This window comes from Populus alba, chromosome 3 (assembly GCF_005239225.2).
Source record: "Populus alba chromosome 3, ASM523922v2, whole genome shotgun sequence".
NCBI classification, from domain to species: Eukaryota; Viridiplantae; Streptophyta; class Magnoliopsida; order Malpighiales; family Salicaceae; genus Populus; species Populus alba.
The window spans coordinates 20,621,282-20,634,676 of NC_133286.1; the positions used below are offsets into that span (position 1 = coordinate 20,621,282).

At 34.4% G+C, this 13,395-nt stretch overlaps 3 protein-coding genes across 3 annotated transcripts; 1 reads left to right on the forward strand and 2 right to left on the reverse strand.

The window, feature by feature from the left end:
* The first annotated feature begins 2,426 nt into the window (after positions 1-2,426).
* Positions 2,427-3,826, forward strand: LOC118054621 (cytosolic sulfotransferase 15). The gene has a single exon (XM_035066258.2). The coding sequence runs from the start codon at positions 2,477-2,479 to the stop codon at positions 3,512-3,514; it is 1,038 nt and encodes a 345-aa protein (XP_034922149.1). The 5' UTR covers positions 2,427-2,476; the 3' UTR covers positions 3,515-3,826.
* Positions 3,827-6,730: 2,904 nt separating this feature from the next.
* LOC118054613 (pentatricopeptide repeat-containing protein At1g80270, mitochondrial) lies at positions 6,731-9,923 on the reverse strand. The gene is made up of 3 exons (XM_035066246.2): positions 9,813-9,923; positions 8,882-9,392; positions 6,731-8,116 (listed from the first exon to the last, which is right to left on the reverse strand). The coding sequence occupies exons 1-3, from the start codon at positions 9,848-9,850 to the stop codon at positions 6,866-6,868; spliced, it is 1,800 nt and encodes a 599-aa protein (XP_034922137.1). The 5' UTR covers positions 9,851-9,923; the 3' UTR covers positions 6,731-6,865.
* Positions 9,924-11,292: 1,369 nt separating this feature from the next.
* LOC118054593 (protein MIZU-KUSSEI 1) lies at positions 11,293-12,066 on the reverse strand. The gene has a single exon (XM_035066228.1). It carries the CDS (start codon positions 12,064-12,066, stop codon positions 11,293-11,295), a length of 774 nt encoding a protein of 257 aa, XP_034922119.1.
* Positions 12,067-13,395: the final 1,329 nt, after the last annotated feature.

Below are 13,395 nucleotides of genomic sequence, written 5' to 3' on the forward strand. Positions count from 1 at the left end.
TATTATTATTATTACTACCACCACCACCACCATCACCATTATTATTATTATAACCATCACCATCATTAACAATATCTTTATCATTATTGATTTTATTATTATTATTATTATTATAACTAACATCATTATTATAATTATAATAACAAAAAAAATAAATTAAAATCATCATTGTTATCATAACATTGCATGTCTAAAATTGTGTTCCAACTGAACAACAATGCCCAACCAAACACTTTTTTTTTTATTATATTATTTGAGTAAAGTTATTAAAATCAGTTTGGGCATAACCATGCCTCTATTTCATAATCAAGTTATTGGTTTGGCATGCTAAGCTTAAAGTTAATGTTGTTTTGTTTAGGAAATAAAAGCTTAAAATAATATTATTTTAATAATTTTTTAAAAAATTAAATTAAATTTTAACAAGTTATGTGAATTTAATTAGATCAATTTTTTTTTTATATAATTAACTCAAGTCTCTAGTCAATTTAATCTTTAACTAAACCGGGTTTATTAGCATAACAAGTGTCATGGAGTATGTACTTTTCCAACAACGTGATGTTTATAATTCTTTTTTTTTTTCAATATTCCATGTTCTTTTTTAATTTATTATCTTTTTTTTAGACTAAAAAAGATATATAAAAGTGAAATAGATAGCTAGTTTTGATACTACAGAGCTTAATTCAACTTAAGAGTGGTAAAAAAAAAATGGAGTTGTAAACCATTTAATACTCCTACGTATCCAGAACATTATGAGCTGTAAACCATTAATTATGTTTTTTTCTTCCAGCTTTAAATTATTTCTCGAAATAGATTCATTGAACAAACATGTCAAATCTATCATCTTAACAGACAGGAAATTAATGAACTGATCTTCACTTTGAGAAATGATCCAAGCTCGACAGAAAGCAGAGACATGATAATTACCTTGATTGCCATTTCTAACTGTCGGCGAAGGGGACAGTGAAGAGCATGCTCTCTTTGACGGCATGTCGACCAACCTAAATATTCTTTTCAGTTCATACCTTCTCTGTTTCAGTGAAGAGCATTCTTTTCAGTTCATTTTAAAGATGTTAAAGAGGTAAGATGTAAGGATGGAGTGCTAAGGTTGTAAGAATATTAAAACGGTGAAGTTTTAAAAATGTTTGGTGAAAGTTGGAAAATTATGAGTAGGAGTAAATTAATTCGAATGTAAATAGAATAAATTATAAGAGGTAAGCAAAATTATAAATAAGTTAAAAAAAAAAAAAGAGTAGAAAAATGCATAAAAATCAAAATTCCCCCCTTCAATAAATTCTTACTCCTCATGCTTGAAGGGTAAAACTTACCCTCGCTTTTGGGGTTTAGTATTAGCATAACCCTTCATTATTTTTCTCCCTTCAATTTTTTAGGTAACAAATAAGGAGAGGAAAGGTGAAAAATTATAAGGTCAAGATTTCACCCTCCTTCCTCGCATACCAAACATAGGTTGCCTGTTTGGCATTGAATTTCAACCTGTTTTTTAAAAATTTTTATTTTTTTTTTGTTAAAATTGAGTGCGGTTTGTACTTTTTAGATCGTTTTGATGTGCTGATATTAAAATAATTTTTTAAAAAATAAAAAAAAATTATTGGCATGCTTTTCGACACGAAAAGCTATTTGAAAAGTAACCGCTACCACACTCCCAAACACCTTAATGACTTAAATTCCATTTTTTGTCTTGTTAGGAATGGCAAATAAATGCAGAGCATACAAAGGATAAATTATATGAACTATTACAGAAAAAAGAGCATCTTCATCTTATTCTATCAAAGATATCTATAAAAAAAAAATGAGTATTTTTGAAAAAATAATTTTAATTTCTCCTTTTTAATTAGTGTAGTAAATTAAATAGGTTTACCTCTGAATTAATTTTATACTATTTTTCAATATTAAATTCTATTTAAAATTTAATTATTAATACTCAAAATAATTTTAAATATTCATTAAAATCTTTCCATTTAATTCATAAAATTTCAACACGTGGCCATAATTTGCAATCATTGCATAAAAGAACAAAGGATGCTTGCGTTTGAACCTTACTAAATGTAAAGTATTTATCCGGTTAATTTTTGTATTTTAAAAATATTTAAATTTTTTTATTTTTTATTTTAAATTAATATTTTTTATGTTTTTAGATCATTTTGATATACTAATATCAAAAATAATTTTTAAAAATTAAAAAAAAAATTATTTTAATATATTTTTGAGTGAAAAATAATTTTCAACTATAACCACCTTTTCCACCCTTTTAAGTATTTTTTTTTTTTTTATATAAAAAAACATTACTTTGGAACGTGAAGGTAGCCAACAACACAGTGCTGAAAGGTGGCCACATTCTTAACATGTTTCATTTTCTCGACCCAAAATCATAAATGCTATACGATATGAAAGAATTATATAAGTTGGTGTATGGAAGCTGGTGTTTCATGCCACCCCTTAGTATCTGAAATCAAGCACCATGCCTGCCTCTACTACAACTTCCATGGTTCTCAACCATTTCTCAAAGAATCAAGCAAATGACAATGGAGACGATTTAGAGAGATTAACCGATGAGTGCAAGGAATTGCTGCTTTCACTCCCAAGAGAGAAAGGTTGGAGGACTGCATGCCTCTATAAATACAAAGGGTTCTGGTGCCAACCAAAAGAAATCCAAGCGATAATCTCTTTTCAAAAACACTTTCAACCAAGAGACACTGATGTTATCCTAACATCAATACCTAAATCAGGAACTACCTGGCTCAAAGCCCTATCTTTTGCCATCATGAATCGCAAGAAATTTGCAATCTCTAGCAATGACCATCCTTTGCTCGTCTCTAATCCTCACGATCTTGCACCTTTCTTTGAGTACAAGCTTTATGCAGACAAGCAAGTTCCTGACCTCTCGGAACTCCCTGATCCTAGACTTTTTGCCACCCACATTCCATTTGCTTCTCTTCCAGACTCCATCAAGAAGTCTAGTTGCCGGATTATTTATATCTGTAGAAACCCTTTTGACACTTTTATTTCCTCATGGACTTTCAGCAACAAGCTGAGATCAGAGACTGCTCCTCCACTGTTACTGGAGGAAACCTTCAAATTGTTTTGCGAAGGGGTTGTAGGGTTCGGTCCCTTCTGGGATCATATGCTGGGATACTGGAAGGAGAGCTTGGAGAGACAAGACAAGGTGTTGTTCTTGAAGTATGAAGACATGAAAGCAGATGTTACGTTTTACTTGAAGAAGATTGCCAAATTTCTTGGCTGCCCTTTTTCAATGGAAGAAGAAAAGGAAGGTGTGGTGGAAAAGATAGCCAGCCTTTGTAGCTTTGAGAAGATGAAGAATTTAGAAGTTAACAAATCTGGAAGGTCTATTACGAACTTCGAAAATAAGCACTTGTTTAGGAAAGCAGAAGTCGGAGATTGGGTGAATTATCTGTCTCCTTCAATGGTGATGCAACTATCTCAATTAACAGAGGAAAAGTTGGGTGGATCTGGTATTGAATTCAAAGTGTTTCCGTAGCTAGGGGCAAGTTATGTTACTTCAAAATTGGCATATCTGCTCTTACTTTTTAATTTTATCAAAAAATAAAATAAAATGCATGCGATAAAAAAAAATATGATGAAGGTGAAGAAGGTGTTTATAATGAAAAGGAGGTGTCCAAGCTGCTGCTGCTGCTTCTTCTTTTGTTATAAAGAAGAAATTCGAGCTACAGAGATATTGAGAGAACAAGAATACAAAATGTCAATTGAACTATAATTTATTTACTAGAGATGTTCATGTTATTAATCTAAGTGTGATTGCAATAAATAAAGCTGATATTATTGGGATTAACTTTTTAATTGAGTACGACTCTTCTTCTATGGTGAGCGCGCGGGTTGAACAATCCCATTAATTCCAGACCTTGGGAGTTTCAGGATTATTTTTTTAAGGTTTCCAAGTTTTCTTCTATGCTAGGCAACATCTCTTTTAGTCACAATCTTAAGGAAGCTAATTTCATGGCTGACTTTATGGCATGGATCGATTTGAAGTTAATGCATACTTGGTTTACATGGGATTCCAGTTTGACTTGCTGGCTTCATCTACAAAAGGGATGTTGTTCCTGAGTTTTTAATTTCTAGTAGTTTCATTGATTTTTACAGCTATGGGAGTTCCTGAGTTTTCCTGTTTTCCTGACATGGATCCAGACCTTCATTTTTATCCAGTTTCAACCTTTATTAATTTTTTTTTTTCTTGGTAGTCTGGTTAGCTTAGATTAGAGCTGCTTGATGTCATTATAGCTGTCTTTTTTACTTTTGTTGTCTCCTTACCTACTTTGGCTATAGTGGGTGGTTTATAAAAAAAAAAAAAAAAAAAAAAAAACTATTATACTATAGTTTTAAAACATTTTTCCTGATGAACATTCCGCGTTACTTGGTAAAAGAATTTAACGAAAAAATATTTAATATACCTAGCATCAATCAATAATTTATATGGAAAAACTGACCCAAATGTTTAGTTCAAAAATGATTTGGGCGTTTCATTAGATGATTAATAACATATTAATAAAAGATTAATTTATTTTTTTTACATCTTTTTTTAAGAATTTCTCACTTTCACGTACCTTGCTCTCTCTCTCTCACACGCACACATACATATATACATACGTACATACAAGGGCAGAGCGATGTGTATTTTATAGGGAAGGCCAAAATTAATATAATAATATATATTATTAAAAAGTTTATTTATTTAAATTAAAAATATTAAATAATAGAAAACTTTAAAAAGTTTTGCAGCCCCTGCTTGCCACCTCTGGCTCCGCCCCTGCGTACATACATACATACATACATATATTTTTATAACTCGAAATATTCCAAATCAGTTTACATATATCATAATTAATTTCTGAATTTATTAAATATTCTACAAACCTAACAGACAAGTAAAGTACCGTAAAAATAACAAGTATACACATTAAAATTTGAACTTAATAGGATAGAAAATTCCTTGTGAGGACCACTAGGTCACGAAACCTCGGTGCTCACATGGTGATACTTCCGTATGCTAAATGTGGCTTAGTTTATCCTTCTCGCCTGGAAGCTGACAGCTGATAATCAATCTTCTGCAAAAAGTGGCTGGGACTTTATTAGAAAGAAGATGAGCCAAGTTGATTGGTTCAAATTGCTTTGGGGACGTCTGCGTGTGTGTGTGGGTGTAGTACGAATCATAGCATGCTTATTGCTTTACTTTTATAGTTTTTACGCCATTATTTTATAGCAAATCATCAAGTAGTTATTTAATAATGGTTTTAAGAATCAACTACTTAATTTTAATTTTCAGAATTAAAAATAATTTTTATAAAAGTAGGTTAAAAGTACATTAGCTTTGTTTATTTACATGAAAGACTGCTTATTTTATTTCAAAAATAAAAATTATTTTAAATATTTTAAAAATTAATTAACTTCAATTATTTTTATTTTAAGCATAATAATTAAATAATATTATTCATGGTTAATAATCCTAAATATTTTATAAATAACTAACTTTAATTTATTTATTTTAAGTGTGTTAGCTTTTGGTTTATATTAATCTTAATCAGATAATTTAGTAGGTTCCAATTTCATGACTAGGATATTCATACTTGCCTCCTTCCCGGAATCTGGCTCCGATCTTGGCTAGTGACCTTGATATTTTCCATTGTCAATCGTTCTCGCTATCCTTCCTCAGATAAACCTTGACTTACTTCGAGCAGCTCGGGCCCTTTATTGAGCTTGATCTCTTCGACCGAGAAGGAACTTCCCCTTATCTTTATATATCAGTACTAGCACTACTCCGTCTACATCTCCAAGGCTTTTCGCTGCTCACAATCCCAATTCATGATTGCCCGAATCCATCAAGAAGTCTAATTGTCGTAAAGTTTACATTTATCGCAACCCTTTTAACGTGGTGGCATCCTGGTTTCATTTTTCCAATGTTGAAGGTGAACCAGAGAAGCTGGATGAGGAGTATTTTTGAGTCGTTCTACAGGAGAGAGGTTGCGGGCATAGTTTTAAACTTGGCCTGGTGGGGTCGGTCTGGTTACCTGATGCCTAACCCAAGCAGATTTTTTTGCGAATCAAATGGATATTGACCCGATTAAATCCGGATAACCTATCAAGATAATCTGCAACCCCCACAGTGTCGTTTTGGGGCATGTACTAGGGTTTTGAATAGATAGCTTGAAGAATCCCTAGATTGTCAATTTTTTATGTATGAAAACTTGAAGACACTGTCTCGCCCTTGAAGAGGGTGGCTGACTTTATAGGGTACCTTTTTTCAACAGATGAGAAACACAAGGTGTGATTCAAGAAATAGAAACGCTATGCAGTTTAAGTAATTTGAAGGATTTAATGGTGTCAACTAGAGTGGCAACTACTTGCAAAATCATGCAAATACCTCCTTTCTCAGGAAAGGTAAGGCGGGTGATCGTGCCAATTATCTCAGCTCTTCCACGAGGCATGACCTAGAAAGAGAGATGCAAGAAAAACCTAGTGGATTTGGCTTGACTGGGTTTATTTTAATGACACTCTCAATTTCAAGATTATCATATTAAATATTATTAGAAAACTTATTACTTGCTGATTTACAATACTTGTAACTGATACAGTGCAAATTTAGCGGTTAAAGGAAAGTTAAAAAGAGTCTAGTCAAGTTGCTTCAACAATGGGACGATGGGAGGATTTTTTGGGACCTTTGGAGAGAGACATGGGGGGGGGGTTTTAAAATAATCCTCTTACATTTACAGATCACTAAAATGCCATGATCCTAAACCATTCCAGCATATCCTTACCTTACAAATTGTGTACATATTAACTTGGGAATGATACAACTACATCTGGAACAATGGAACTCTTAATCAAGCAGATTTGATAACTCAGCCTTTCTGAAACAATCAACTAATGCCATTTTTCCAGCAAATTCTTTTTTAGGGTATAGGTTATCTGCCTTCATCCTCGCTCGCAACCCATAGATTGGAGTTTTCGCGTTGATGTAAGCATCGACCAGAATCTCGAATGGCTTAAAGCGTGCTGTATACCCTAGCTCCCTCATACTCTGAAACAACTTCTCTGTATTATGTATATCGCCTCGTTTTGCATAATGCTCCATGACAGCGATGTATGTTGTGTACAAAGGCTTCTTCCTCTTCATCCTAGCTACCTTTAGCAGAATTGAATGCGCTTTCTCAACATCACCAGATTTGATATAAAGCCTCACTAGTGCATCCCAGGTCAACGGGCCAGCCCACGATCCAATATCACCCATCTGTTCCACCAGATCCTTGCCCTTACTGGTTAAGTTGTTGTCTATGTAAGCATTCAGAAGAGAGGTGTAATATCCAAATGTGGGATTCTTCCATGTCTGAAGCATCATCTCTGAGACTGCTTCTGCTTCTTCCACTTTGCCCAAACTGCCCCAGGCTTGTATGGCAGCTATGCACTCACTCTGCTTGGGATCTGCTTTGCATTCCTTCCAAATTCTACCCACCTCATCAGCATTTCCAAGAGAAGCATAGAGGGAAAGCAATGATCTACGAGCTCCAAGACCTCCACCCTTCTGTTTTCTTTTTTCAATTTCCTTCAAGATGAGGTCAGCTTTATCTTTTAATCCCACACTTATGTAGTGCCTTGCTATGACAGCTAGAGAAAAGACGTCAAGTTCCATGCCTTCATTCCTCATAGCCTCAACTAATTTCTCCATCCCCGTTGTGTCATTAAACTGACATTTAGCATCAATAAGAAGCTTGTATGTAAGGAAAGAAGGTTTGATATTTTGGTCCTTCATCATCAACAATATATTGGGTATTTTTTTCTTCTCCAGCCTCTTGTAGATAATTATCATCTGTTCACATGCTTCGACAGTGATTGGCAACCCTAAGTCCCTCATTTTCCGGAACACGGACTCTGCTTTCTTGATATTCAAAACACTGACGCAGCTCGCCAAGAGGGTTTGATAAACTAATTTACCTCTGAAGGACTCAGGGATCTTCTCAATAAACTTCTCTGCCTTCCAAAGCCCCAGTACTTTCGCAATGCAATCAAGATGACATGCATAGTCCCTTTCAGTGAAATCAGTTTGCTTACTTCTTTCCAACCACTCAGAAAACTGCAACGATACAGAAGAAGTTAAATCAGAACATAGCATTGTTTGATTCAATGAGGAGAGGATACATACTAAGAACTGGAAAGTCTTGAAAAAGGTGACAAACATTCTGATGCCAATTGGCAAAATGAATGAGATATGGGCAAAATGAGTTCTACACTGGCTATAAAAAACAGAAATGCCTTGAGAAAAAGACATGTCCTCACTAAGTTATTATCAAACAAACAGGAAATATCACTACCTGATTTGTCCAGAATATTCACGTAAATTTACAGCTAGTTTCTATGTTGTCTGTCAGATCATCTTGTTTCATTGAATCTTATAAACAAGCTGTACTAACCAATTAAAAAATGAATATAGTCTTTAAAAATCAATTGATTCAGAAATGAGGTCCTCACGATCATTTTTGGCTGTCAACATGAGGTCTTAGTCTAACGTTTTGAAACACACTTTTAATAATCTGAAGTTGGTGACTATAACCAAGATAGCAAAGGTAGTCTTGTTAGTTTGGATAAGGTAGAAGTGCCTTAATATCCACACAAAAAAAGCAGGAAATCTGAGGAGAATTACCCATAGAATGGGAGAGAAATGTGTCTAGGGTTCTATGCAATGATCAAGTCCACAACGACGGGAGAGTAAATTCTATAAGCGTGATTAAACTGGCAGCATCTCCACCAATAAAGCGCAAGCAAGATTATAACATTTAGCTAAATGCGTGCAGGCTCACAAAATGCAAATCTTAACAGAGGAAAAAGATCAAGACGGTACCTGTAATGCCCTCCAATATAGCTGCTTTTTCCGAAGATGATCCATGATCAAATAAATCTCCCCTCGACTCAGCTCATTGCCCTCCTCAGTAAACTTACTAAGAAAATCAACAATATTTGGAGTTTCCGTAATTGCATTTAATAACTCTAAAGCTTCCTTTTTATTACCAGACTCCTCATCCACTTCCACTTCCACTTCCCCATCCACTTCCTCTGCATTGCTCTCTTCAATTATGCCATTCATACCACCTGTCTCAAACTCCAAAAACCCACCTCCAATTTCATCATTCTCATTGTCATTTCCCATAGCAGCCTTAGAACAGTAGCCACAACTCCCCACATATAGTTTTTCACTAATAGCTGGCTTATGGTGAAGCTCATTCAACAAATTATATCTCCCAAAAATCTCATTTTCAAGAGTGCACGTACCAGCTCTATCACTCGCAAAATGACATGCTCGGTCCAATTTAGCAGTCCTTGCTCTAAAACACCCAAGCCAAGACCTATTTATCCTGACATTAAACAAGAAATAAATCAATAACTTACAAAAACATAGATTTATTGGAGATGCATCATAAAGTATAAACAACACAAAAGACACTTACTTTTTCTCTTAATTTTAATAAAAAAAAAAAACAAGCATTTTACACAAAAGGCATAACTTTTGCAAACAAACAATCTACTTACGAACTTTTAAGGCAAACCAGCACATCAAAATCTATAGTGCATGCTTTCCTAGTTTCATAAAAAACTTGAAATGACAATTCTTGTGATGATAAATACAGAAACAAGAAATGGGCACTAAGAATCACAATTAAACAGGCAAACCGTTCTTTCCATGTGAAAATAATTATAACCAAGAAATGGTGACCATAATCACTTTGAAAACAAAAACCCATTACCTCTTTCTATGTAGAGGGTGAGAAAGTTACCTGCGAGAGTGTGCAGAAGCTCGACGGAGAGACCACATGATAAACCCCAGCGAGAAAGCAGCAGCGACTATGGAGTCTTAAACCCTCCTCTGTTAGTAAAGTAAAATGGGCCCATATGCACCGACGGTTCAGCCCATATAAAGCCTAGATTGAAATAGGCACCCTGCCCTAGCCAGAGCCCAAGCTAATGAACAGCTTTTTTTTATTATTATTATTATTAGGGGTCGATATGGGCCTGTAGGCCTAGGCTCGGCAGTTGGAGGAGTCAGAACTCGAGACCTCGTAACACAAAGGTACGAGACAGCTAATTTTACTGCCATTGTTTTAGATGGTCACTTTTTTATTTGACGACAACCAATATTATTGAATTAATTTATATATTAATTGAAGTTAAAAAAAATGAATGATTTTAAGTTCGGTGTATTTAAAATAATTTGATAATTTTTTAAAAAATCAAACGGAAAAAAGAAGAAGCAAAAACCAAAATAAAAGGAGAGAATATGAAAAGCAATCGAGAAACATTTATAACTCTATGAAATTTTAATACCAGCCAACCATATCTTAATAAAATCTTGAAAATGTTTTTTAAGGTGGCTTTAAAATCTATTAGTATCTCAAAATAAAATAAAATAAAAATATATTTAGTTGAAAAACAAAGATATAGATGTTATATGTGTGTTTTATGAATCTCCTCGAACAGTATAATTTGTTGTGCTGGATTTGATCGAGTGCAAATTTTGATTTGATGGTATAATTTATAGTTATTTACCACATAATCAACATGAAATGAACTCGATTCCTGCACCGAAATTGACAAATGCTAACAATTACAAACGAAGTATTTACATGCAACGTGAAGTAAACGCAGAATTGAACTCCAACTCTTTATAAATTGATCCAAATCAGAAAATTAAGGTCATATATATCGACCCGAAGTTACTTTGAAACATGCATGCCCCCATCAACCCATGGTTCCAGCAAGAACAAGCTAGGAATTTTAACACTCAGTTGACAGGACTACTCTGTACTTATCTCCCCTTCTTAATTTACATTTACTCTCATGGCATAACGATGTCGTCTTACAATCAGATTTTACATGGTTGTCTCTGCATCTTCTTTCTTTCTCAAAGGACACCTTGATGAAAGACAAGAGATCTCTGCTGGGACTTGGATTCCCTACACCCTAATGTCCCTAAAAGTAACGTAATAATCAGAAAAGGAAACATGTCCCTAAAAATAATCATCCAAATTAAACAAATTGTCCCCCTTCCTCTCCGGCAGAAATTAACGAGCTCACCCTCCAAACCAGTAGCTGGAGACTTTGTTTTGCCCTTGATTCTTGCTTTCAAATTAACTTCTCCCAGAACCCACGCTAGAAAAGAGATCAATTTCTATATCCAAACCTTCACCAGCAGGAGAACGTATTGATCTCAATGATTAGAATTTGCACAAACATTGATTGCACCACCTTTTTTAATTATCAAATCCTGACAAAGAATAAGCTTAGTTCTGGTCCATTGTTTCCATCAGGATTCAACATATAATAAGTCTCCGAGTCTTTAGACCCCGCCACACGTTCAAAGAATGCCCGCATGTACGTTAATTCTCCATCTGCAGGCTGATCGCCTCCATCTCCTGTTGGTATTACACCAGCCCCCATGGAAACCACGTGCAAGATTTGCATCACATTCAAATCCTCGTCTGTTGGCTCCCTCTTGACCGCATAACCTGACTTTCTGCCATTACAAAACATTGTCCATATCGGTTCATCTTCAATCTTGGTCTTTTCATGTGGCTTCTTTTCACATTCCAAGGCAATCCTAACAAGTCCCACTCCCATATCCTGAAGGAGTTTTCCCGTGGGGATTGTGAGTTCAAGCAATAAAACAGGGAGGGATCCGGGGCTTTCTTGGATGGCAAGGTTCACCCTAGCTTTCCGGTGCCCATATAGGGTTCCGGTCATGCGGGTCCCACCATGAACGTGCCCATCATGGAGGCGGTTTCCGTGGAGTGAGACAGGAATCTTGCATGCTGGAGCAATGATAGGGAATGACCGGAAAACAGCACGGACACGACGAAAGATCTTATTGTGCTTTGATGAACCTTTCTTGCTATTTGGTTGATGGAGGGAGATAGTAGGCCGGACCGGGGACATTGGGTTCACCTTTCCAGATGGAGTGGTTGGGGGTGATGGAAAGGTCGATGGTGACTGGGACCGAGTCTGTACCGGCTTGAGAGATGGTGGAGCTGCCATGGTGGAGATTTGTTACTCCTTGGCGGGCTTAATTTGGTAGGCTTAATTAGTGCTGGTGGTGCATATATAACAAGATTGAAGTTGAGGCATGCACGTTCAACTTCGCTCTTGTTTCTCATTATATTTCTTTAAAGGAGAATTGAAACATATATATTTCTCCAGGTTTTTTCTGCATTACAACTGATTTATGGTTAAGAATTAATTTCCAGTTCTGTATAATTACCCTAAAGATAGCTTGATTATTGTAATTCTTGGATCGATCGACTACATGGCATGGTCCGGAGCTTTCTTGTAGCCATTAAAATAGGCAATTTTTTAGCACACTTCTGATAGCTAAACAGCTTGAAAACTAGCGTCATTTGCCACCCAAAAAAGGATCAGGAAATGATAATGTATTTGATTGAATGGTGAATTGGTAAAGTAAAATTTAATTATTATATGCTCTCCACCAAATATTATATTTAATTCTACCCAAATTTTACTTACAATTCGCTGTTTTAATTATAGATTGTGTTTGTTTAGTGTTTTAATATAGAAAAGATAATTATAAAAACTAAAAAGTATTTAATTGAAAATAAATTTGTATCAAAAACAATTTTTAGGTGGTTTATATACTTTTAAAAATAAAAAATACATGAAAACATATTTTATCGATCTTTATTATATTTATATGTATTTTATAACCCCAAATAATAAACTAAAACTATCAAAAATATACTCAGATCAATTGTACATCTTTATTTTTTTTTTATTTTTTTTTTCATGAACCTATCCCTCGACCCTTTCCACTAGCAGTATATTGATCCATCTTGCAACAATGGTCAACAAGAAGTGCAATATAAAATGTTTTGTGAACTGGGCAGCAGCTTATGGATATGTACTCAGCATCCTTAATTAATTTTTTGTTTATTAATTAAGGATGTTTTGTATGTTTTTTTATTCATCTTGTGCAGGCGTAGACATGGAGAGCATGAAACAGAGTGATTGGCATGAAAAAAGAAGTGGTCATATTATCCACAATGTCGCCATGGCAAATGCTGCGGTGCTCTCGTAAAATTAGACAGCTCTTAGGATGAGTTATTGGTTAAACTTGATTTAGCCAAGAAATGAAAATAAAAATTGGATTATAAATCATTAGAACAACTTGGATTAATTAAAAATATATTTTTTAAAAATCATCATATTATTTAAAAATAAATTAATAAATGTTTTTACCGAGTTAATTTTTTTCAAATTGTTATAAAACTTGGTTACTATTTGTTAGGCCGAGATTAATAAATTTACTTTCAAATTCTCATGGATTATATATATATATATATATATATATAT

What these genes read in the sequence shown, in the direction of transcription:
- LOC118054621 (XM_035066258.2), top strand. Translation starts at nt 2,477, where the DNA reads ATGCCTGCCTCTACTACAACTTCCATGGTTCTCAACCATTTCTCAAAG.
- LOC118054613 (XM_035066246.2), bottom strand. Translation starts at nt 9,850, where the DNA reads ATGTGGTCTCTCCGTCGAGCTTCTGCACACTCTCGCAG. An exon ending in GCTTCTGCACACTCTCGCAG is followed by an intron (nt 9,393 to 9,812) that starts GTAACTTTCTCA and finishes GTTTAATGTCAG; the next exon opens with GATAAATAGGTCTTGGCTTG. An exon ending in TATATTGGAGGGCATTACAG is followed by an intron (nt 8,117 to 8,881) that starts GTACCGTCTTGA and finishes GTATCGTTGCAG; the next exon opens with TTTTCTGAGTGGTTGGAAAG.
- LOC118054593 (XM_035066228.1), bottom strand. Translation starts at nt 12,066, where the DNA reads ATGGCAGCTCCACCATCTCTCAAGCCGGTACAGACTCGGTCCCAGTCA.